Genomic DNA, 26,582 nt, shown 5'->3' on the forward strand with positions numbered 1-26,582 from the left:
TTCACATGCATACATTTAATACCATGAAAGCTATGACAAAGAGGCAAAAACACTAAACTTGGCATCCCTTTTACTCCCTAATATTAGCATGGGCAATATTCTCTTCGGAAAATAAGTAGGGAAAGGGCCAAGTCTGATAAGAGAAACCCGACAATTCCCAGAATGTCAATGGGACATTTGAGAACTCCCTTCTCCCCGTGGCCTGGTGGCCCCTGAGTGTCCGCATCTTGGAGTACTTTTGGCCGGTGCTTCAAGAACAGACCACTGAACTGGCCTCACTTCCCCAAAGGAATTCATACAGAAGACTATGGGAAAGTGTCCTTTGTAGCCTTCTTTGTTTGGAACGACGGAAAACATAAAAAATGAAAAGCATTTTCTCATGCCCAGAACACCACTGCAGTAATAAGGATAACGGCCCAAAGGAGTTTGGAATTTTGATAGTGCTTTATACTCTTTCAAAGAATTTTCACATACGTTTTTTTCAATCAACTCATACATCAACCTTTTGGTTTACAACTGAGAAAGTAGAAACCATAAGGATCTTGTCCAAGATCAGACAGCTAAGTAGTGGGACAACTGGGGCCAGCATCCAGTTTGCACAATTGGTCCAGCATTTTCATCAGGTCCCTAAATAGCTCTCCCTCCTATTGTCACAGTTTCCCACTTCTTCTCACCCTCCATATACAGGTTGCTTGTCAGTTAACAACGATATCTAACTGAAGATACAGATTTCAAAAGGAGAAGCAGCACAAATCCTTCTTTGACAAGTATACACAGATATAAAAATAATTGTGACATTCTTCTCTATTGCTTCTTTATGGATGCCCTTCCCAGATAAAAAGGCCCTGTTGGGGACAGTTCATCGACCTGTTATTTCTGCGTACACATCATACTCCTTGGTAATAGCAGGGCCTTCATGCCGGGAAACTATTTGCTAAATATTTCCCTCTGTCTCTCAGCTTAGCCTGTCACTTTCTCCCAGACATAAAACATCTGGGCTTAGACAAGAAAACACAGCAAATTCAGAGATGTTTTCCAGATGTGGAAGAGGACAGCTGCCCTCAAGGGTCTACACAGGGCCAACTCCAGGCATTCATATATCCCAAGGTCCTTTTCCAACTGCATCTCACCATAGCTTTTCTAAGACTGAAGAAAAAAACAAAAAACAAAAAAAAAAAAAAACCTGTCCAAGAGGTTGACCAGATAGCTGAATAAAACGCTAAGAAGGTCATAAAGAAGCAGCACTGAAAAGCACCCTGTAGGCGGCCCCGTGCTTTGCGGTCATGTCACAATTTTCAAGGCCCCGCTCACAAAAAGTGGAGTGGGATCCACTTCTGGATGTTTCAGTCAAGCGAAGGGCTTCACAGGAAGGACGGTGCGTTCAGTGTGGGGCCCAGGCTTCTCCTGTTCGGTGTGATGTGGACGCACACCACGGAGCCTTCAACCTTGGAAAACAGTCTGCAGAAATCCTGCTCACACCAGTTCTGTCTTGTGAAGAGTCACTGGCTCCAAATGCTTATCTGGGGAGGTAACTGGGAGAAAAGCATGTTCCACGGTAGGTTTAAGAAAGTCTGGAAAAATACTCTGCTGTCGTGCAAACTTCTGAAAAATAAAATCAAAGAGATACGTTGAGAAGTGAATAATTGGAAAAATGCTTCAGCTGTCACCTGGATTTAAACTCCATTCATTAGGAGCTGACTGGACAGCTCATGTGGGAGCCCTCGTGATGCGGGCTACGTCGCTCACTCTACAGTGGGCTTGTGCTATTTCGCCGGTATCTCCAAACCTCAACCAGGAGTTACAGACTGGGGCCATTTCCAGACCCTAACACTAGGATTTCCTGCATGGAAAATCAGTGCCCAAAGAAACAGGCATTTGCCAACAAAAAACTAGAGTCACTCATTTAAAAAATTTACTGCCAGGTAACGCTAATTATCTTCTTATATGCAAATAACTCTAAAGACCAAGCTGTAAGTTCCCTGGGGGAAGTTCTTATGCGTTTTTACATGCCCCCCAGTGCCTAGCATAATGCCTTATACACAGTGGGCGCTCAGTGGAGTCTTCTGATGGACTGACGTTTAAAACAGCAACCAGAGAGATGAGTGTTCGGCCAGCGTCAAGCAAGCGAACAGATGGGACCAGTGAGTGACTAGAACCAGCGCTGGAATAGCTCCTGGGTGACTGATGTCCTGGTCCCCAAATGGCCAGCACTTCCTGATGTGCTGAGACATATGGGACAGATCACTTCCTAGTGGGTCAGGCCCAGAGCTGGCCCTGCTCCTCTACGACCACTGTCAACCCAGGTGACCAGCCACGCACAAACAGGCTTGGGGGGCAGGGAGGAGTCTAAGCTGGAGTCTGCAACCAATAGGTCAAGGGCATGTCAAGGACGCCCAAGTACTGGCCAGCAGTCCTCTACCCCAGGCCACACCCTGTGTACCTCTGGCTTCTCAGGATTCATTCTTAAAAAGTGATATCTAAAATAGCAACCAGAAGTACCAAAAAAAAAAAAAAAGTGGTGGAAGTACCAAATTATAAGAGGGAATCTCTAAGAGAAAAGAGCTCAAGGGCCAACCAAGGAGATGGATCCAACACCAGGGTGGCCGGGCTTGCTCACCTGCCTACAGAAAGAACAGCACGTCGCCCGGATGGTGGATGGGCAGGGTCCAACTTTCTCCCACCGTATCTACAAGGCCCGCTGGTCTTTTAGGAGGATCCTTTGGCATTTCACAAACTTCCACCGCTATCTTACTTCATCTTCTCTTCACAAGGCTCTATGTGGAGCCGCCAGATGGAAAACAAGCTGGGAGCTTCCCAGAGAGATTCTCACAGTCTGGGGGCCTCTGTAAGGCCAGGGTTCTGCGAATAGGTCTCTTGCCATTATGAAATGACTCACACTGTCTACAAAACGCATTCGATTGGTAACCCAGGTGATCTTTTAATAATGAGAGATGTTTAAGAAAGATACTTACGCAAGTGAAAATGATGAGTGTCACGTAGAAAATGACCAGAGCCAACAGCAGGACAACCTCAGCTCTGTATTTCTTAAAAGTCTCTTCTTTGCGTCCCTTAGAGCATCCTTTAAAAAGAAATACGTAAAATATGAAGCCGTTGAACAGGGCTCGTCTACCAGGATGCAAAAGCTAAGAATGTTTTGTTCGGGCTTATTAAAGTCCTACTGGTCTCCCCTTCTTACCCTCACGTCTGTACCATGGGAAGGACATCGGTAATGACGGTGGTGGCCACAGCCGGCGCTCACACTCACCCTGTGCCTGGCTCCATGCAAAGGGGCTGACATCCAGCATCTCACTGAACCTTCAGGGGCAGGTCTGAGTACCCCAGTTTACAGAAGAAGGAGCCAAGGCTCAGAGAGACTGAGGGATTAAGGCAGGTGGCAGAGCTGCCCTGCTGTTACGGAACATGTCGATGTGCCTTTGTAGACCTGTTAAAGCCCCTCCACCAAAGCTGACAGCCAACGGGGGCTACAGACCAGCTCCCTGGGGGCTGCTAAAGGCTGTGGCCTCAGCCCCGGGAAGGGGGCAAGTGCAGGAGGAGGGAGGCCTTCAGCCCAGAAGGGGACAAGGCCGGGACAGCTTCTCCCCACTCAAGCACGACATCCAATGTGCAGCAAGCTTGCTCAGGGAGCTGGCTTGAGGACTGGGGCAGGAGAAGATGGAGTGAGGGTGACAGGAGGGGCTTCCGCCCTCAGGGCCACGGATGGGCCTCCAGACAGCTGTCGACCCCTGAAACTGGATTCAGGATTTTATGCAATGGTCTGGGGATGGATTCTCACAGAGGCCTGGGACCCCAGAAGAGAAGGGCTGAGAGCCACTGATGGTTCTAACATTTAACGAGCATTCAGTACGCCCACCTCAGGCACCAGACTGAGCATTTCAGTGCAACATCTCATTCAACCTTCACCACAAGCCTGTTTTGTAGATAATATCAATATTATATTATCCCCATTTTAAAGATGAGAAAACCAAGGCTCAGAGGTTTCCCCAAGGTAAGATGCTAATGAGCAGCTGAGCTAATATTTGAACCAGATCCAAGTGGCTCTAGTCTGACCACTCAACTTGTAGGCAGCACTGCCTTCGCAGAGGACAGAAAAGCAAGCCAGCTTTTCCCTATTCCTTTCCTCTCTGCTCCCCGCAGGACACACCCGCCCTCTCTGCCCTTCCTGCCGGGCTGCTCCCATTTCTCATTCATGCGAACAACACTCACTGAGGGAGCGTACCACGGCAGGTACGGCAGATGCCATGAAGACAAACGGAGCAGCGTAAAGGGCTAGAGATTGAGAAGGGTATAGGGGGTGTGTGTGTGTTTGTGTGTGTGTGTGCATAAGACAGTGAACCAAATCCAAACGCTGACCCCTAAGCAGTGATTGCGTTCTTGTGAGTGTGGGAATATTATCTCGAGTCAGATTCCTTTCCGCTTCTCCGTGGCAGGAGAAAGTAGCCATTGTACAAAGTCAGGGCCTCTGTAACAACATGTTCGTCATTTCAAGCCCCAGCCACTAATAAGAGTTGGGCCAAAGTCAAACGCAAGGCGTATTTTAAGCTACATAAAGAAAAGTTAGGGAAAAAAGTCCAAGGAGATAATCCTTGTCTTTATACTTGATTCCTGGTCTTACTGCATAGAGCAAAAATGTGCCTTCTGTCACGGGAATGCTATTTTCTTGCTGTACCCTTTTTCTTTGGCTTGAGTTGAGATATTGGGACATTCAATTGCTGTAAAGTGGGAGAGGAATGCTGTTCTCATGTGAAAAAGGTGGAAACATGAAGCAGCTCCCTTAGGCCAGGTTAGAAAGCCCCCAATGAGTAGAATATTACACAGTTATCTGATCTATTCGGGAGACTACCCAGTTTCTCTGTCTTCCAAAAATTAGACTTGGAAACTTCCTATTGGCTCCGAAGGACTCTTACATGAGTAAGAGTTGTTTGACTTAGTCGCCTGACTACCTTTGGCATCCACCCCAGTCAGGCTGGGGTAGATCTGTCCTTATTAAAAAGAAAGTAGAGAAAGTTATGACATCCTTGCAGTAGGATTTAGCTTTCAGCCACAGATATTATCCAAAGCTTCTGAATTACAGGGTAAACTTGGATTGACGGGATCAAGTTTAGGACCTACATACAGAAAGTGTCCTGCATACTGTAAGGAGAAAACAGATGCCGCAGATCACCTCACCTGTCACTTTCAAGATCATGGTGCCACTGAGGTTTCTCTGCCCTTCTGGATCCACCAGAGTGCACCTGTAGGTCCCCGAGTTGCAGCTGGTAGTGTTTTGGATCCTCAGGGAATACAGCCTTTCCCTGGGGGCCTCTGAAGAGGCCCTCTGCTGATAGTACTGCAGGTCTTCCTGGGGCACCTCCATCCTCTCTGCACTGCCATTTGTGAGCTGTTAAGAAAGAATCATATACAGACTCAGAGACATAGAGGACAGACTTGTGGTTCCCAAGGGGGAGGTGGGGTGGGTGAGGGATGGATTGGGAGTTCGTGATGAGCAGATGCAAACTAGTATATATAGGATGGATAAACAACAAGGTCCTACTATATAGAGCAAGGAACTATATTTAATATCCTGTGATAAACCATAATGGAAAAAATATGAAAAAGAATATATATATGTATAACTGAATCACTTTTGCTGTACAGTAGAAATTAACACAACATCGTAAATCAACTATACTGCAATAAAATAAATTTAAAAAACAAGAATCAAACCACGTCATGCTCTACTGCCAGAACCTATAAGCACTGGGCCTCCACGTCAAGGTTATACCTCTTGTTTTCATAAATTCCATCCTCAGCTAATTGTTTTAAAACAAGATACTGTGTGTGTGTGTGATGCCTGGGGGAGGAGGAGAGAATCTAGGAGAATTCTTTAAGGCTCCATCTTTTTTAGAATAAGATCAGGACTGCATTTTACGATTCTCTGTATCCCTACGTGAAGGAGAGAGTGTCCCTATGGACGATAACCGTGTGTCACTGACGACTGTGTAATGACGTGTATGAATCACACTGAATCACACTCTCTTGCTGGTTGTTCTCTATTCAATGTTCTCTTGTTTTCGTCAGATACCAACTCACCCACTGACTGATTCTTATTTTTGTAGCCCGGCCTTTTATTTGGAAACGTTTCTAAATCTGTTAAGGTCATTGCCAAACAACTCAACAGAAAACACAGAGATGCAGATGAGCAATGCCTCTCATGAAGTCACCCCGTTCTTCAGAGACTGCGTACCTGTGGGGTCATCTGTGACGCTGCAGGATGTACCACGCTCACGTCTCCGCTAAGGCAGGAAGACAGCTGACAGCAGCACCACGTGGAGATTTTATGTGTCAGGTCACTTGGTAGTAATATCAAGATATACATGGAAGGGCAATTACGGCTTAAATCATTGTACCCAGGATGGACCAGCCCAGCTGGGGTAGATGCCAAATTTAGCCAAACTAACTGGCTGGTTTTCTTCCCCTGAACAGTCTTTGCAATTAAACTGGTGGGGTCTTTCCATCATCTCCTACTTCCACGATTAAGCACACATCACGTTCACCATCAATTCCCTTCTTCCCCAGATATATTTTTAATTTGTCTAGTTAACTTGCTCGTTGATCCTCCACTGAAATGTTTTAAAGCTTCTAAAACTCATTTACATAAACAGTAAAGCCAATCACCGTTTTCAGTGTGCAAGGGCAGCCCCGAGCCCTTTGCTGGGTGGCTGGGGAACAGCAGGGAGCCTGGGATTCAGTGGCATTCCTTCCCTGTCCCCAGCGTAGTGGCCGCACCAAAGGGACCCCTTAGGAAAAGACACCGCAGTCAGACACTGCTGCTGTCTTTGCCTGCACCTGCCGCTGTTTAATCTCCTGTACTGGGAGCACCCTACAACTCCTCTCCTACTTTTCAAAAGGCAATCAGCACAGGGAAATAAATAACCAAGGAATGGGGGGAACACCCAGTGAGGCAGAGGCAGCCCAGGACAGAAGACATACATGCACATACACACACACCCCCTCCTTGGTTTCTGCTTCATGTATTAAGTCGGGGAATGCACCTTGAGGTCCACGGAAAGCTCAGATGCCAGCTTCCACGGCTCGGGCTCCTATGGGCATTCCTGTGGAGTGGCCTGCAGAGACATCTGGTGGCTGATTTATCGCTCCTGCAAGAAACCCTGCTTCATTCACTCCTAGCACTGGGCTGAGACTAATAGCTTTTCTCAGGCGAGGTCTACGAACGTAAATCCCATTTCCTGACAGTCCTTGTGCTGAAAGGTTCCTTCCAAAATAATCAAGACTGGGGCATTTAGGTGTTCAAAACAGAGCAAGAAAACAAGCAAACAAAAAAAGGAGGTGTGGTCAAGGAACCTCAGGCGTCCAACTGATTTTAGAACACATCTGAGTTAGACCAGTTTTCCCCTTTTCCAGTCTGATTAAACCAACAATTGCAGCCTTATCACGTGACTGCACCTCTCCCCTCCTCTGCTGCCTGGCAGAAGTGCTCCCTCTGACCAGAGCGTTTGATGGGTCAGGTGCCCAGGACCATCCCGGGCCAACCGCTTCCAAGACTCCCTCCCCCACCTCCCCCCCCAAGGCCACTTTGAACTAATTAACTCAGCTTAATCTCTGCAGTCCCCACGATGCTGTCTCAATCTGCTTTTCTTTTCTAAATTAACCTCCAAATGTGTTCAACTCAGATGTCTTTCCAATAGGTTTCACTGGAATTGAGTTTTGTAGAAATCCTTGCATCCAAAAAGATGGAAACTTGTCTGCAACAATCATTCTGGGATTTTCTACCTCAGATTTTCTCCTTAGGGCGGTCTTCTCTCCTATCCAGTGACCCCTCCCTCAACTCAAAAAGACCTATCTGAAAGTCAAGATCAAAAAAAAAAAAAACAAACAAACAAAAACAAAACACTGAGAACCCCTCTGGAGCTGGTGGAAATATAAACTATTGTGTTTTATTTACATAAAGATGGCCCCTTTATCACGCTGGCTGCTGGGAACTGCTGAAGCAAGTACGTGGCGGTGATCAGAACTGACTGGCAGTGGCCTTCTGCCTATTTGCAGAAGAGAATTCATCTTAAAAATCAGCAGTAACAACAAAAAGTAGTTTATGTGATGGTCAGATTTCCACGGGTCTCTGAAAAAAACCTCCAGAGAGGTTATTTTACAATGGCAAAGCCAAGGCAGGGTGAAATCATAAGAATGAAAGTAAGGGGTAGGGGAAAGTCAAAACGAAGAACCCCAAAGCAGCCTGCAGAATTCTGATTTACTGAACCACCACAGCCATCAGTGGGATCGTGGCAAAATATCTCAGCTCTCACGGGGTCATCTTCCAATGGCCCCTTCCTGAAAGACCCAGAGAACTGAGAGAAGTACTGGCTTAACCTGGGACCTCTGGCCAAAGTGATGAACAGCTCTCTGTGCCCGATAACTACCTGTAACAAAAGGAACCTTCTGTAACTTCACACAGTGCGCATGGAAATAGTTCAGAACCTTCCTTCTAGCTTCAAGCTGCAGGTATGTACATAGCCCATTCCCCCTTCCTCCTGCCTACAGCCGCAAAAATAGTTGTAGTTTCCATGTTAACGTCACACGCTCAAGGTGCGAGTGCAGCGCTAGCAGTACCAAGAGACTTTATGCAAAAGTTCAACTCATCGTCTTCAGCACCGCGGCCAAGCAGCCATCAGCCTGCAGTATCGGGGGAGTGAGCCGTGGCCCAAGCAGCACTGTTCAAGAACCGAAGGAATTTCAGGGGGAGGAACATGGAATAACAGCAAATGGGCCATCCTCAACTTCGCCTGGTTTTATGAATTCTCATAAACATTTGAGCTGGCTCAAAATAAACCACTGGCAAGAATGACTCTCAACATTCCAAATCTAAAAGTGTTTCATTGCCTCTCTGCAAAAGCATTTGAGGAAATAGTCATTTATAACAAAAGGAACCCGCAGATTCATTCACGGCCGAGTGTAACTCACAGGAACTATTTGACGCACACTTTGCGACGCTCATATTGCAGAGGGCTACACCACAGCACACTGTGGGCAAATTAATTCCTCAAAACACGCATCCAAATTATGTTTTTAAAGTCCACATTCCATGCATTAACTCTTATGCTGACAAATTTTATCTTTCTGATTGAATTAGAAAAGGCAAAATATAAGACATCTCATTTTCAGTAAAGCCTACGGACTTTTGTCTCAAGGCCTCCAATTTGACTAAATAATTTAAATACCATATTCCTACTCTAAGATGGAGATCTGACCTTAAGGAAACCACAAGCCCTAAATTAAGATAAATTCTCTTTAATTTGCCGAATACTAAACCAAGCAAATACAAGTAGTAATTTTAAACGCATGTGAATTGTTTTTTTTAATGGTGGATAAATTTGAACTAGAAAGAAATCAAATAAATATCTAAATACGGCTGAAATTGAACCTATATTTCAGTCAAATCCCTACTGTGAAAAGGGAATTTTTTAGAAGTTTACGTAATTTTATCCACATATATGCTAACTTCCTAGATTACCATCTTTGGATACAAGAAGACAACAGCTCCATTCCTATTGCAAAGAATTTTGATGCCACAGCCTTGAAATCCAAATTTATCATGCATGAGATCTGTTAGGAATGTGATAGGAAAGTAAAAGAAAAGGGAAGAGATTTTTTTGAGGAGAAAAATGTGTGCATATATATATGCATATAAATATTTAATCTAACAATTTAATTAAACATATTTAAAGGAATGGATGTTAGTATTTAAAGGTGGTATTAAATTAATCTGATATATTCCAATCACATCGAACATCTTTTTTTTATTGCATTTCCCATGCACTAACATTCATGTACCTTGGTTTCCAACTCAATTAAAGTGCCAATATAATCCCCATTCATCATAAAAACAGCTCTTTATAACATGCAAAATAGTTTGGCTCAGAGGTTGATGTCATAATGGGGGTAGAATGTATAAGCATTAACATCGTATTTTTCTAAGTGTAGTTTTATTGGGAAAATGATTTTCCACTTTGAAGTTTACTGGGTCTAACAGACAGAGCTGGATTTATGGCTGTTAACAGAGTTATGAGTATGACAAAGGCAACGTAATTAAGAGCACAGGCTTTGGTGTTGGACAGACGTGGAAACAAATCCCAGCCCCACCATGGCTAGCTCTGCTCTTGGCGAAGGGCCTGGAGCTCTCAGGCTTCGTTTGCTCCCCTGAGATGGGGGAGGGTAACTACACCTCCCAAAGTTGGTGTGAATATACCTATGATGGCGTAGGTGGGTACCGTAGCATAGTGTCAATCACACAGAAAGCGCTAAAAATGTTACCACTAAGTTCCAAACAGTTCCCTGCATGTAGGAAATATTCAAGAAGTATTTATTTAATGAATGAGTGAATTTTAGACACAATGAGGAAGACACAAGGGCACTAGCTCTGGAATCAGAAGACCTGGAGTCAAGCATCAGGTAGCTGGGTGGCTTTACCTCTGACTTGGATTTGCTCGTCTGTAACTACCTTCTTCCCTCATGGGGTTATTTTAAGCATCAAATGAGAAAACACATAATAGTGCTTCATAATCAGTAATGTTGGTAACAGGAATTGTTGTTGTATCCAGTAGCTTTCTACTCCATCCACCCATTCAGTCATTCCTTCCAGCTGATACTTCCAGTCTCCTCTGGCAAAGCTGTTCTAGAAGTCCCAATCTCTGCTCTAGGGAGAAAGTTTTTCTACCCACAAGGTCTCCAAAATAACCACAACATTCGGAATTTCTAAGCCACCATCATAACGTGGAAAATACCCTTTGGAACTGGGCTTTGAAGGCAACGTTGGGCCACTCACTGTTCATGCCAATCATCCTTCTTCCATTAGTTTCTTGGGGGTCCTGCTGGACCGGGAGGGGCAGCCTTACGGGCTCTGAGTTCACGTCCTTCGGAGGGCACTACATCTGGTTCTAGAAGAGGCACACTTGACTCTGGCCTGACCTCCGTGACCAGAGGGAATGGTTCTGATGGATCCGTGACCCAATCAAAGCCACTTAAGTATAATCTGACATTGTTGAGATGGAAGAGACACAGTCTTTTGCTTTGCACTTGATCTCGGGAGGACAGACAAGTCTCCAGTTACCGGCTACTATCTCACTGCCATGTGGAGGCTGATAATAAAACCAACACGAAGGAAGGAAGAGTTGAGAGACAGAAAGTCACCGAACCCTGAGGATATTCACGAACCTCCAAATTTAGCCTTACCGCAAACTGAGTGGCTTAAGACAACAGAAACTTATTCTCTTACAGTTCTGGAGGCCAAAGGTCGGCTATCAAGGTGCTGGCAGGGCCGTGCTCTCTCTAGGGGAGAATCTGTTTCATGCCTCGCTCCTGGCTTCTGGTATTGCTGGAGACTGGCATTCCTTGGCCTGTAGACACATCACTTCAGTCTCTGCCTTCACCTTCACGTGCTGTTCTCCCTGTGCATCTGTCTCTGTGTTTCTGTTTTCTTATAAGGACACCCGTCATTGGATTCAGGGCCACCCTAATCAAGTGTGGCCTCACTTTAACTTGGTTACATCTGCAAAGATCCTGTTTCCAAATAAGGTCGCACTCACAAATACCAGGGATTAGGACTGAGACATAACTTTTTTGTGGGACACTATTTAACCCACGACATCAGGCATAACTGAAGTAGGAACTATATTTTGATTTTTAAAAATTATTTATTTCAACCACATGAGCCAATATATTCCCTTTTCTTTAAGCTAGTTTTGATTGGATTACAAGCCTTCACAACAGAAAGATTCCTAATTGATAGGAGCACCTTGCCCCACTCCAGAAATAAATGTGGCACATGCGGGGCTGTCTCCACGTGGCTCCAACCTCAAGGCCAGTCCTGCTTTGTCACTCAGGCTCACATGCCTCCCACGGCTCGGTGAAAGAGACACCAGGGTGTGACTGGACTCAGGTCCTTTGTTCTCCAGAACTGACCCAGTGAGTCAGGTCCTAGGTGAACATGAATTGTCTATGGCAATGAGCATCTATCTTTTCCCATAGGTTTTCCCCATCTGGACCAATAATCCTAGACAACTACCAGTTTTTCTGGAATCTATCTTCTCTTGGACAATTGGGACAAGAACGTGCAGTAGACTAGCTGGTGCTTCACAAAAAGAGCAAGTGGTAGTCACAAGTCTTGGGCTCTTACTTCTATACCTACCTAACTACACGACACACACAGAAATTTTACCCAAGTACACCCCAGTGCAAAAACAAAAATTAAAAATATGCTTCAGGTGTAAAGAGTCTTAGGGAAGTACTTTAGTTCGGCTCTGGTTTGAGCTAGCACTGTTGGTAGAAAATCTGAGGTTATCCCAAGAGCAGCCAGGAAGGACTTAAGGAAACAGTTTCAGATGGAGGAACCCTCTTTTTAGGTAATGTATCTCTTTTTAGTCCTGCCCTTCATAAAACCTTCCCTGATGTCACTGAGACCTTCTTCTAACTTCCTCTTCTTTGTGTAGTGACATAACCAAGTACAGAACTAACATACTCGGTCCTCATGTGACTCGGGTTCCCCCTTTTATTTATGGAAAACAAGTGTTGGCAGTTTTTTCTCTCTAACTCTCAGCTGCCCTTTTCCTCCCTACCCTCTTCCAAGCTGAAAGATTTTTAGCAACTTTGCTGTGTCTCATCATCGTCCAAAAATCTCAGCGCTCCATCATTCTCCTCTGGATGGGACTTCTTCTAGAGACTGGCCCACTCCTCCCTAGAACCATGTGGACAACAGGACTGGTGACCAAGAGAGAAGGGGAGGTGACCCCAGGAATGTGCTGCAGCCTTCCTGAGTTAACCCGACGGCAGCTTCACTGCAGTGAAAGACTAAAGCTTCCCTCTGAGATTCATCTTCCGGGATGAATTATAGTCTGTCTTTCACCACAAGAAATACGCTTTTCCTCTGACATAGTTTGCACGATGTTATCCTCCTTGCTTAAAAACTTTCAAAGGCTCCTTGCTGCCGAAAGGACCAAGTTCAAGCCCTTATAATTCAGCATTCGGGGGTGTTCACAGTCTGTTCCCAGCCTGCTTGCTGGCAGTGCCTCCCAGTCCTCTGTGGTATGATTCTCCCTTCCAGATCATTAGTTTCCCCTCAGTGCCCCCAAATGCGTGTGGATTCACGTGTGCACGCCCTTGACAGTCCTCGGGCACAGGTCCACCCTGGTCTCAGGATGGCTATTGCCAGGCGCAGGGCTTGGCACACGTTTGGGACATAGAAATATTTACGAACTGAGGAAAATGTAAATACGGGAGACATCTGAAAATTCACTTTTTGCCTTTCATAGTCTGACCTAAAGGTTATTCAATCAGGTCAAGTAGTATAGGTGCCAATGGGGATGGTATGATTTTTCTTTGATGCTCACACAGGCACTGTTTTCGCATTTCAATGTTTCGGCGCTTCTGTATTTAATGTAGAAATGTTTCCTTTTTCTCCTAAAACATCTCAAATCTATCTTAAAACACACGTCACTCTAGAATCAGGTGAGTGCAGGGAGCGGCATGCATTGTCTCCTTCGTGGGTCCATCAGGGTTGGTGGCTGTACAGATGCCATCTGCCCGGGCCATTCATCAACCCTAGCCCATCCGAAGGCTCCTCCTTAGCACTTCCTCGCTTGGGGGCTCATTGTCACACAAGATGCTAGAGACAAAAAAACAGGACTCCACTGAATAGGAGATTAGCAACATACATGGAGGACAGCTCATAACAGATCAAGGACAGGCAATGTCCGTGCAGCGACTGTCCTGGAACTTTAGAAGTAGCTTCATGTGAGCCCAAGAATCTGCTCTCCTTTAGTCCCCAGGAGAGCCCATGACCTGCCATAGCTGCATCTCTCCTAAATAGTGTAAAGTTCAAGTCTGATCTATTCTCTGAAATCGTGGTCTCACTTCCCCCTTCTCCCTTCCTTTGGAAATCATCTAGAAAGGGCACTTGTCTCGTGACGCACCTCTGTCCTCACCCCCGTGGTGTCACTCAGAGATGACACTATATATCCTCTTTCATTATGCCTCACCCTAGGGTGCTGGGGCTCCCGGCACAATACGAGACGGTGCTACGTCGCCCTCGTAAGTAACCACTCATTACGAGCAGTGGCGAACTTCAACCACGCCTGAACACTCCATTCATCCAGTGTCATCCTCCCCTTCCAGACCTAGTGCAGCCTCATTAAAGAGAGTGTGAACCCGCTCCGCATGCAGCACAGACGTAGCTCTTTAAGGGATGTCCTTACTCCTGGCAGACATGGGACTGGGCTATGACCCTCTTGAGCTAGAATCTAACCCAAGGTCACAGCCACGTTCTTCTACTTTGGTAGAAGAGCGATGGACCAATGTCTCTTTGCCTCAGAATAGCTCAAAATACCTCCCTCAACAACCACAGTCTATTCCCAATCCTAAGAGCTAAACTGAATGGATATATACCGCATTCACTTTTCTACTTCTTCCCAATCATTCACTCTGCCTTCAAAGGTACAATACGGGAAGGGATGAGAGGGGGCCCCGTTCTTGGATCCCAGTTGGGAAGACATCAGTCCACAGGAAAGAAGAGTTGGGCTAACAGGAATTGGGCTATCTCTGCCTACTCCTGGCTCTACCTTTGACCCCTGGGCATGTCTATATTACACCCCCCACCCAGTCCCCTGTCATTGTACCTTTGAAACAGAGAGAATAAAATGGACACTGTTCCCAACTCACCCTAATGTTGCAAACGCTAAATGGATGCCGTCTGCTCCGAGCCTTTTGGTAAAAGGCACATGATAAGAAACACATGGTTTACATGGGTCCTTTTGTTAATCATAAGTAATCAGTGCCAACTGGACAGTGGCAGGATGCTCTGTGGTGCCGGAGAACTGAGTGGTAAATGGATTTTTAAATTGTGAGTCATTATAACTGTAATTGTGATATGCAGAAGGCCTGCAAGAATGCGATTCAATCTGGCGGACGGCGAAACCCCACACTCCAAGGGACTCTCTGCTTACTTGATCCGCAAGCAGCCTACAACTGTGCAAAGTGGTTTTACAAACCACCCTACTGATGATCCAGCTAGGCTGGCTGTGGTCACCAGGCGTAAATTCCTCACTTCATAGCTACCTCTCCGCATCACTGAAACATTTTACAAGAAAGTCGTGGGAGGAAATGACAAGATAATCTTCTGTAAAATGCAGAATTTCAGCATTTCACCACTGGCCTTATTTCCAGTACACTCTAACCATTTTTGTTGTGCAAGCACAATCGATGCAGAAGTATAATTACTGGGCTGGAAAATAACAAACATCTACAGAATATGCTGAGATCTGTTCAAAAGTACTTGAAAAATAAAGCATATCACTTTCAAGGTATCTGATTAGTTTTCTGGCATAGCATAGCTCTCCTATCCACCATGACTCAATCACAGTTTCCTCCTTAAAAAAAATAACTAGGGTATGAGTTTTCAATGACCCTATTCCACGGACCAACAGAAAAAAAGAGAATGCCAAGAGACTATTGTCTTTTTCTCTTAACAGAGCTTTGAGAGACCTTCAGGGTCTTTAAAGCTTGCAAGAACTGTGTTCAACAAACAAGCACATACATTATAGAGTTACATCATCAGCTGACAGCCAAGGAAAAGTCAAAGGTTAATCACTCTGGTTTACTGCATCATTCCAAATGACCTCGTGCAAGATTTAACTTGACAACTGTTTGAACTTTACAGTCTGAAATTTCATCTACTTGTTTCATGAGTACTTTGTAATTACTCCCCTGGGGATATTAATATTGTTTTCCCTTTTTAATTGCTCTCTGAAAGGGATAGTAGTTTCATGTTTTTCCCCTCCTTTTAGATAACCAAGTCCCTGCCTGGCTAGCCCAAAGACACTTTCATTTTCTTTAAGTAATTAACGGAGAAAACAGAAATAACAAGATAGACCTCTAAGAACCTAGGCTGTGGAGCCAGACTGCTTGGTTCAAATCCCACCTCCAGCGATTAGCCCGCTGTGTAACAGTGAGCAGATTATTTCACTCCCTAAGGCTCAGTTTCCTCATCTGTAAAGCAGGAACAGTAACAGTATTGATCTCTTAAGTCCATTGGAAGGATTGGAACAGCTGACATACATAGATATTTACCTCAGAGCTTGGCAGATGGTGAGTACTCAAATAATATTGGTTTTACAATATTTTTATTTACATACTATTGTTTTCACAAGGGAACAATTTTGGAATTGCTGTGTTCTCTGATCCCACAGTGAATAAGGTGGAAATGAAGTAGGAATAATAACAAACCTACGTTCATACACAATGCAGCATCCCGAGGCCCCAGCACCGTTTCCACTGTGCATAATCATAAAGGGTCTGCCTGAATTCACTGAGCACCTTCAAAATTAGCAGGGCAAACACTGGGTGCCGTGCAGGATACACAAAAGCAGTGGCACAGCACTGTCCCCAGGGAACTGACAATCTGGTTAGGACACACACACACACACACACACACACAAAGAGGTTAACGGTCCTATGCTGCCTTGTTAAATGGCTAGATACTTGTGCAGGTTCTTACAGCATCTTTTATGGTGGGCAGAAGAAAACCCAGCATTTTGTGGAAAGCTACAAACGCACAGAGATTTCCTGCAAGGTAAGATGACAAATCAGTGAGCTCTGCAGAGTAAGGCTGGGATATCACAGCCATGGTGCTTCAGCCAGAGGTGCCACTGTGGCAGTAACCTCATTAAAGGCAGGGAGCATCGGCAGCAAAAAAAAAAACCAGTGACAGCAAACAGTGGCTGCTTGGGTTTCCAGTGCCACCAGAACCACAATCTTAGAATCTGCAAAGGTTCCAGTTCAGAGGAAACCTTAAAAAAGCCTCAGTCTGACTCAATTCTCTTACAGTAGGGACAGTGACACTGTTCTTACACGCGGAGAAGCCTCTGTGCACCATCACAGACGCCCTCCTTGCTGGACCTCTCAGGACGGCCAGAGGGAGGAGGCCAAGGGTACCCCAGAACGGGGATGACAGATAACTACCACCTAAGAAACAAGCCTATCACTTCTCTCTGGCACTCCTTCCTCTCAAGTTGCCCCCTTCCCGCCTCCCCAAATGTATGAGCACCACCGTCACAAAACACCAGAAATCAGAAATCCGGGAGACCTTCCTCCCGTCCAATGCCAAATCTGCACTAGCTGCTTTCTCCCTGGCCTGCTGTCCATAACCACAGGTGGCCTCTGGAATTAATCCAAATAAGAGGTTCTCTGCCCTCCACAACGTCTTATTTGGATCATTCATCTCAGGGCCACCTTTAGAGGCAAGAAGATTGAGGTCCCCGGCGGAACTAAATCTAAGTCGGCCTGTACCTGGATGCGGCTGGGCTTGGAGCGGTGATGGGAGAGGCGTGTGGAAAGACCATGTACCGAGTTCAGCTATGGGAGATGCCCCCGAACCCGAGCCATAGTGGGTCGCCAGCCCAAGGAAGGTGGTTGCCCGGTCTGCAATTAAACCACCCAACCCTAACTCGCCTGCCGCGCCGCGCTTACCTTGGCCCAGAAAACCGCGTAGCGGACCTGCGGGTCCCAGGGGGCAGTGCAGGGCAAGTCCACATCCTCCGAACAGGCCACCTTCACCTCCCGCGCCGCGGGCACCAGGCTGCAGGCTGCAAGAGGGAGAGAGAGCGGCGTGAGCAAGCGAGAAAAGGGGGTGTCCCGGGGAGGCGGGCGAGGGGCGCCGGGCGTCCGCGGGCCCTACCGCAGCTCAGAAGCAGGAGCTGAAGGCCGCGCGACATCGCTGGGGACTGCCGGCGTGGGGCCCCGGAGCTGCCTCTTGTACCCGCACGCACCGGGACTGCCCCGGGCGGCAGTCCCGGGGGATCCCCGCGGGCGGCGGAAGCGGCGGCGCGCCTCCCCCGCCTCCGCCACCCGGGGCGCCCCGGGCCCGCCCCCGCTGCCCCGGCCCCGCCCCCGCGCTCGGCCCCGCCCCCGCGCCCCAAGCCCGCGTCGCTGCTGTTGCTGCTGCTGCTGCTGCTGCTGCTGCAGCTGCTGCAGCTGCTGCCGCCGCCCAGCCGCGGCAACAGCAATCTCCGAGGAAAGCACCGCGCCCGCGGCTTGGCAAACCGCGCGCGCACGCCAGACACCTTCCCGCTGACCCTCCAAACAGAGCCGGGAGCCAGGCCAGCCGAGGCTGTTAGGTCTTTTGCACGGAAGCGAAACAAGGTTCTGAGAGGAGGAGCAGCTCTCCCGATCGCCCAGCTGCCAGTGGTGACATCACAGTGAACCCAAGGACTCTCCTTTCTCCAGGTTCTGTGATCATCAGACTAGGTTTCCCAAGGAACCCGGCTAATCCGTCATACTTGGCCCCCGGCCTTCTGGCCTTGTCCGTCCATATCATGCAGCCTGTTTAAATTATTTCAACAAAGAAGAACATCTCCTATTAAAACGAAGGTCACACACACACACACACACACACACACACACACACACACACACACAGAAAATGTATGAAAAAGATTTTTTTTTAATCCAGAAGAAAATAAAATTGCCTCTAACCATCCCGAAGTAACCTCTGGTAACATTCTGGTGTCTTTGCTTCAGTGCATAGATACTGCACGTGCTGTTTTGTAATCTACTTCATATTAGCTTAATATTTGCAAGAGCTTCCACATCATTAAAAAGAATCAAGAGCATCATTTTGATGGCTACATAATATTCCGTCCTACAGTTGTACCATAAATTAGAACCTATTAGTGTTGGACATGTTTAGTCTAGGGTTAGTAGTCTAGATAATGTTAGTATTAGTTATTTCTTTTACTATTATTAAAATACAAACAACGCTGTCATTGTTATGATGAACTTCTGTGTAGATAAAGTTTTGCTCTAATATAGCGTATTTTCTTACAATAAATACCTAGAGGACATTGTACCAGGTCAAAGGGAATTTACGATTTTATTAACTGTTGGCAAAATAACCTCCACAGAGGTGTCCTCAAACTACATTCCCACCTGCAGTGCATGAACATGCCTCTCTCCCAACACTCTTGGCAACGCAAGCTGTCATGGAACTTTTCCACCTTTGTCCATTCAAGGGGTTAGAAAGAATTGCATCACATGACATTTTCATTTGCCCTGGGAGGTGGCTGTACCAACTGACAGTCACACTAGCTCTGTACCAGTGCGCTTTCCCCATAACCCCCACTAAAACTGATGTTTTAATTAAGAAATTTTTAAAGATACAAAAATAGGTACAGAAAATAAACATGTGTGTATGCGATAGATTCTTAATTAAACATCTGTCCCTTGCTAGATCCCATACCTGCATTTAAGCTTTCTTTCAATTTTTCAGTGTTTTAAACAATGTTGCACAGAGCTGGGGATGCTCAGGTCTTCTGACCCAGCAATCCCACCGCTTTATTAAATATTGACATCTTGTTCTCCAAAAGGTGTGTGCCCATTTATACTCTCCTCAGCAGGGCTTGGCATCACCAGATTCTTTTTCATGTGTGCCAATGTAATGAATATGAAATGTTAGTTCCCCTTTGTTTAATTTACATGACATTGATCACTAGGAGGGAGGAAAATCATTTCTTATGTTTTGAGGCCATTGGGTGTCCTCATATCATTCGGCCTTTTCCACTGGAGCTGTTTATAAATTCTGGGCCAAATCCTTTCTTGGTAAAGTGCGTGCCAAAGAGCTTCTCCAAGTCTCAGTTTTGTATTTTTCACTTTATGATCCCTTTAATGTACAAAAGGATTTTAAAAAATATTTTAATGTAGCTAAATTTATTGATTTTTTTCATTCATGGTTTGTGCTTCTGGTGTTGTGGTTAAGAAATCTTTTCCTACCCTGAGATCATAAAAACATTCTCTTTTATTTTCTTCCAAAACTTTTAAAGTCATGCTTTCTCATATGTAGGTCTTTAATCCACTTAAATATGGTTTGATATAGGGATCTAACTTATTTTTTCCATGTGGATAAGCAGTTGTTCCAATGCTGCTTGCTTAAAGTCCTTATTTCCCCACTGATTTGAAATAGCATCTCTGTTATATACAAATTTTCATGTGTGTGTGGGCCTGTTTCTGGACTGTATTCTGTCTTTTCCTGTGCTAATATCGCTTTCTTATTGCTTAGTCACACTAGAGTTAAGTCTTACTATGGTGATGAAGTCAGTGACCCCTCATATGTTGACCTACCTCTTCTAGATTGGCCTGGCGTTCTTGGTTCTTTGCTCTGCCTTATACACATTAGAATCAACTTGTGAACCTCAAAAAAAACTAGCTTGAATTTTAATAGGAAGACATTCCTAAATTGCAGAAAATTAACATCTTTAGAAATCAGTTCTACAGGTCCATCGATATTGAGTATCTTTCCATTTATTTAAGTCTTCGGGAATTTTTAAAATTTCATACATAAAAGTTTTCTACACCTTTGGGTAGATGTATTCCTATGTACCTTTCTATCTGGGGTTGCTATTTTCACATGTATAGTTTTCTAAACTAAGTTTTTCTAGTTGCTTGTTGCCAGTGAATAAAAATTTACTTTTGTATAGCCAGCAATCTTGCCGAACTTTCTTATAATGTTAACAATTTGTTCTTAGACTCTCCATTAAGACAGTTTTATAGTCGTGAATTATTTAAAGGGTTTTTTTCCTCCAAAATTCCAAATACGTGGCTGGTTTGAATTGGTCTAGCAGTTGAGTATGACCAGAATGTGGTCTGTGTGATTCTTTGCTGCTTATCGAGAAATGCTTTGTGACCTAACATGTGGTTTTTTAGTAAATGTGTCATGTGTTCTTGGAAAGAATGTCCGTTTGCCACAGGGGTGTCTGATCAACCTTGCTCATTGTGTTACTTAAGTCATAGCCCTACTAACTTTTTGTCACCTTAAACTGTCAGTTAATGAAAGAGATGTGTCCCAAAATCCCCATGACTATGAAATTGCCCATGTATCTGAAATTTTATTAATTTGTTGCCTCATATAACTTGATGCTATGTTTTAGGTGCCTGCAAGTTATAATTATCCCTTCCCAGTGAATTGTTCCTTTTAATCTTTATTTAGTGACCATTTTTCCCTGAATATTTCTTTTTTGCTTCAAAGACAGTCTTGTCTACTCTTATTATAACCACATCACTTTCTTTGGGTTAATATTTTGGTAGTAACTTTCTATACTCTTACATTCAACATTTCTTTGTCCTTAAGTTCTATGTCTTTTTAAAGCATGCAGTTAGATTTTTCTAATCCAATACAACTGACTTTTGAGAGTTTACTTTTACTTTTTTCCTGAGTTCTGCTATATTTGAATTTATTTCAGTCATCTTGTTTCATGCTTCATACTTAATTGGACTTTTCTCTGCTTCTTTATTTTCTCTCTTACTTCTATCTTATATTGACCACACTTTTATATTCCATAGTGTTCTCTACTGGTTGAAAAGTTATACATAGAATTTCTCATCTTAAGTGATTACCTCTACATAACTTTTAATAAGCATAGTCGATCTAATAAAGTCTAAAAAATCAATGTTGCCAACCTTCTCCCCAAAATGCCTGAATGCCTGACCTCTGCACATCCCCTGCCCATCTTACATACTATTGCGACCTATACCTTCATGCCACCTTGCGTTTCTACTCCCTAATTAGTCTTTTTTATGTATTAAGTATCTGTTCAAATCTATCTAATATCAGACATCTCACTGCTTCTTTATAGGGTCAGTTTCTTCTGAAGTATATTCTTGAGTAATTCTTTCAGCAAAAATCTGTTAGTAGTAAATGCTGTTCATTTTTATTTGCCTGAAAATGTTTATTTTGCCCATATTCTTAAATAATAATTTAGTTATAAATAGATGGCTGTTTTATCTTAGCACCTTGACTATATGATTCTGTTCTGTTTTTGCTGTTGCAAAGTTCTGGACAAACTGATACTCATTATTTTGTAGGCAACTTGTCTTTTATCTATAAGTGCTTCTAAGATCTTGCATTTCTACTTGGTGTTGTTTCAGTTATACTGTGCTGTGTTTAGTAGAGAATTTCGTATTATTTAACCTGCTGAGGTTCGTAGCTTTCATTAGTTCTGGAAAATCTCCTTTATTGTCTTGGAATATTGCCTGACCTTCATTCTCTCTGCTGTTTCCCTCTAGAACACCTAATAGATGTGTGTTGGACCCTCCCACCCACACTCCATGTCAGTAAGCCCTTCTTCCAAGTGTTGTCTCCCTTCATTTCGCTGTGCAGGCTTCCAAGTAGTCCTCAGACCTGTCTTTCCAGTCGCTATTATTTATTCAGTGATATATATCTTCAGTTTAACATATCAAGTTTTAAATTATAATTTTAAAAAGATTTCTGAAGTTATATTGGATTTCTTATTTAACTCAGTCTGGTTTTCTTTGAAGGTGTCTTATACTTTTTTTTTTTTGGTAGGTCCTTGTCTTTTATCTATTTTATATATAGTAGTGTGTATCTGTTAATCCCAAACTCCTAATTTATCCCTCCCCCCCTTTCCCCTTTGGTAACCATAAGTTTGTTTTCTATGTCTGTGAGTCTCTTTCTGTTTTGTAGATAAGTTCATTTGTATCATTTTTTTAGATTCCACATATAAGCAATATCATATGATATTTGTCTTTCTCTGACTTACTTCACTTAGAATGATAATCTCTGGGTCCCTCCATGATGCTGCAAATGGCATTTTTTCATTCTTTTTTATAGCTGAGTAATATTCCATTGTGTGTGTGTGTGTGTGTGTGTGTGTGTGTGTGTGTGTGTGTATATACACACCACATCTTCTTTATCCATTCATCTGTTGATGGACACATAGGTTGCTTCCATGGCTTGGCTGTTGTAAATAGTGCTGCAGTGAACATTGGGGTGCATGTCTCTTTTCAAATTCGAGTTTTCATCTTTTATGGATACATGCCCAGAAGTGGGGATTGCTAGGTCGTATGGTAGTTCTATTTTTAGTTTTTGAAGGAACCTCCATACTGCTCTTCATAGTGGCTGCACCAAAAGTGTCCTATTCTTTTATTGTGTTCTTCATTAATCCTGTGATGACTTTTTATCATTTTAAATGTGTTTCTTTTATAATCTACCCAATGATTATATTATCTGAAGTTCTTGGAGTTTTACTATTGATTTTTGCTTTGTTTGTTAACTCTTTTTTATCGATTTTTTTCATGTATTTTGTAATTTTTCATTGTAAGTTAATCTTTAATAGGGGCTTCACATAGGGGGATCCTAGAGGGTCTGGGAGGAGGGTGTAGCCTCCTAGAGAGATTTTATGTTTGTTTCAGCCAGGTGCCCCAAAGGTATTAGCAGCCTGGGATAGCATTTTATATTAATCTCTTAGTGGGATGTATCCTAGACCACTCTGGTAATTTAAATTTAAATACCATATCTTTGTGACGGCACCTCTATGATTATAAATGAATAAATTAAGGGTAGGCTTTTGTTTTTTGTTTTTTTTAAAAAAAAAGCTTCTTTGTCATCTCGCTGGGTGAGTGGGCAATTGTTTGTAGTTCATCCTTACATTGGGGTGGGGGTGGGCTTCAGTTCCCACTTTCTCCTCTTCTGGGGCCCAGGCTTCCTCTTCTATGCCTGCTGGTTATTAAAACCTAAGCCCCTTGATTCCCCAGCCAATTCTGAAGCCCAAACAACTGCTTTTCCCCACCTGCACCCCCTCTGCTCTCCCACCCCACCCCTGCCCCTACCAAGAAGTCCCAGCATCAGCTCGTGCAGGCTCATAGCCCTTTCTTCATTTTTTTTTTTTTTTTTTTTTTGCGGTACGCGGGCCTCTCACTGCTGTGGCCTCTCCCGTTGCGGAGCACAGGCTCCGGACGCGCAGGCTCAGCGGCCATGGCTCACGGGCCCAGCCGCTCCGCGGCATGTGGGATCTTCCCGGACCGGGGCACGAACCCGTGTCCCCTGCATCAGCAGGCGGACTCTCAAACGCTGCACCACCAGGGAAGCCCTCTTTCTTCATTTTTTACCCTCCAGATTGCCCTTACTCTCTTGCAGGTACAGCTAGATATTGGTTAGAATTTATTCATTATTTCTAGAAATTTGCAAAAGGTGGGTTTTTTTTTTGTATTACACAGAAAACCACGTTGCTGAAAATAGAACTCCCCAATCTGTTATTTAACAGCCTAAAAATGTGACTTCACAGCAACTCCCGCTTAACCTCCAGAATTCCCACATTATTTTTCATCCTTAATGTATTCCTCCTCACTTCCTAAAAAGTCCCTCATACTGAGGTAGGAACATATTTCTGAGAAGTCCACTCCTTATGAAGCATTCTCGGGTTATACAGGCCACATTACAATAAAAAATTAGAGGATCTCAGAGTGTACTGGAAGTGGCAGTGATTATGGGAAGGAACAGCTCCAAGCCCTACGTTGGGGGTCTTCCTTGAACAGGAGGACGGAGTTTACAGATGGCTCAATCTTCAATTTCACTTGAGAGAGAAAAGTAACATGAACACGAAGAAGTGCATATGATCTTTCTGAAACCAGTAGCTGTCACCTTCGCGTGTTTCTGCTCCATTACTTGAAGAAAAGAAGAACCCTACATCATTAGAAAACATTCTCACTGCCAATGGCAGGCACGCATTCACCTTGGGCAAAAAAACAAAAATAGCCAGTGCCCTCGCCACTTCTGCGGACCCTCAAACCCTCCCTTCGCACGACTACTTACACCAGGACTGTGGCTTGTTATTCTATTTCTCTCAGAGGTCTTGCCAGTAGAGCAGGTCATCATGTTTGGAATTCGGACATTGGAGAACCTGGGCAGAGTTTGGAAGCCAGGAGAGGAGAAAGCTGAAGAATGATGTTATCTTAGTTCTCTTCACCTCCCCTCTCCCAGGGCAGGGCTCTGGGGGATGGGCATGGAAAGGAGGAAGTTTTAGTTCACTATTAAATATTTACTAAGCAGCAGGTACGTTGTGCAAAGATTGTTCTGAAGAAGTTTATGTGGGCGGACACTCTTTTTTCAAGTGGACCTTGCTTTGTCTCTCAATTCTACACAATTTCTCTGGGAAGGTCTGAGGCTGGGGGTGAGGGGTGTGGAGTACAGAGCTTGAGGGTGGTTCTACAAAGAGGGAACGCACAGTGAGGATAGGAATCAGGGAAGGTGGAGATTGGATCAGGAGAGAAAGGAAATGAGAGCAAAGCATGGCCTTTGAGGGAAAGTCCTACAGGAGGGGCCAGTGAACACATTTTTGGTGTTGGAAGTCGTCAGACACTTATCAAATGCTGAGCACATCGCAAATATGCAAAAGATGTTTGTGATTGACTAGGAATAGCTCATCTGGTGACTGCTAGTTGACAGGGGGCAAAATCCATGGTTACTGCTCCGGGCACCCTTCTCTCTACCCAGACTCTCGCCTCTTGTGTTGACTGACCTGATGGATGAGGAAGTCCTATAAAAAGAAAAGGGTGGGTTTCCCCTTTGCCCCAAGGGTGCCTTCTGAAGCCCTCCTTTCAAGAGAAGGGTTTTTGAACCAAAAAAATGCTCTTGAACTAATCCTTCCAACGAATCTACCACAGTTGAGCCCAGTCAAGGGTCAAGGTTTGTGGCCAAGCACCTCGTGGTCTACAAACAGCCCTGTGTGGAGAGCTCTTATCAGCTGGCCACGGGGTCATGGGGCCTCACTCCCACAGCCCTGCCCTCAAGCTGATGGGACCTTCAGATACCCACTCCACCACTCCAGCTTCTCCCAGGGGCTTTGAGAACCAAAGAGAGGCTGAGAGGGAAACCCAAAGTGTGGATATGTAAATTATGTTTTAAAATAAAATTCCCCCATTAGGTTTTTCCCTTTGGACTACTTCTTAGTCACCCTGTACTTTCCAGTGATGTGCTCATCTGTTCACTTAATGAACAAAATAAATAGAAAGACCTCTTGCTTCTGTACTTTTCTGGCTGGCTTGCTTTTCTCCTCTAAGAAACTAGAAGCATTTAGAGATGCCGTTCACAACAGGTACAAGTTGCAGAAAAACAAAACACAGAGAAATTGGCCTCAGACTTGATTTGAGGTGCTTTGGAGGAAAGCCTTCTCCCACACCAGGTTCCTCCAGGCACCAGACTCCTCCAAGGCCATGTGAAGAAGACCTGCCATCCGATGAATTCCTTGTGTTACAGTAACATCTACGCTGAAGTGACCTGTTCACATGCGCCTTCCTGTGTCTTTGGACTTGCTCTCTGTCCTTCTAGAACCTTCTTGCCGAATCACGGCCCGGCTTCCTCCCTCATTTGATTCAAGTCTGTTCAGACATCACCTTTCCAGAACAGTCTCTTTTAACTACTTCGTATAAAAGAGTAAACCTGTGCCACCTCCTTTACCCCATTTTATTTTTCTCCATAGTACTTCTCATGATCTGAAATTATCTCACATATTAGTTTGCTTTTTATATTTTGTTTCCTCCACTAGAATTTAGAGTTGTATCTTTTTAAAAAATTGCAGTATAAATGTTATATAATGTATATGTTGCAAAATGATCACCATAATAAGTCCAGTTAACATCTATCACCATATATAATTACAAAAATTTTTTTTCTTGTGATGAGTCCTTATGAGATCTAATCTCTTAGTAACTTTCAAATATGCAATATGGTGTAA

General features: G+C 44.4%; 1 protein-coding gene and 1 long non-coding RNA gene across 2 annotated transcripts; both read right to left on the minus strand.

Annotated features, from left to right (window-relative positions):
- Window positions 1-425: 425 nt before the first annotated feature.
- Window positions 426-17,904, minus strand: CD83 (CD83 molecule). The gene is made up of 5 exons (XM_060164274.1): window positions 17,738-17,904; window positions 17,530-17,645; window positions 5,188-5,398; window positions 2,973-3,079; window positions 426-1,602 (listed from the first exon to the last, which is right to left on the minus strand). The coding sequence occupies exons 1-5, from the start codon at window positions 17,772-17,774 to the stop codon at window positions 1,474-1,476; spliced, it is 600 nt and encodes a 199-aa protein (XP_060020257.1). The 5' UTR covers window positions 17,775-17,904; the 3' UTR covers window positions 426-1,473.
- Window positions 17,905-18,196: 292 nt separating this feature from the next.
- LOC132527356 (uncharacterized) lies at window positions 18,197-24,788 on the minus strand. Its single transcript, XR_009542957.1, has 3 exons — window positions 24,662-24,788; window positions 24,363-24,532; window positions 18,197-18,381 (listed from the first exon to the last, which is right to left on the minus strand). It is a non-coding gene; the product is annotated as an uncharacterized LOC132527356 (long non-coding RNA).
- Window positions 24,789-26,582: the final 1,794 nt, after the last annotated feature.

The sequence above is a fragment of the Lagenorhynchus albirostris genome, chromosome 10 (assembly GCF_949774975.1).
Source record: "Lagenorhynchus albirostris chromosome 10, mLagAlb1.1, whole genome shotgun sequence".
Taxonomy (NCBI): domain Eukaryota; kingdom Metazoa; phylum Chordata; class Mammalia; order Artiodactyla; family Delphinidae; genus Lagenorhynchus; species Lagenorhynchus albirostris.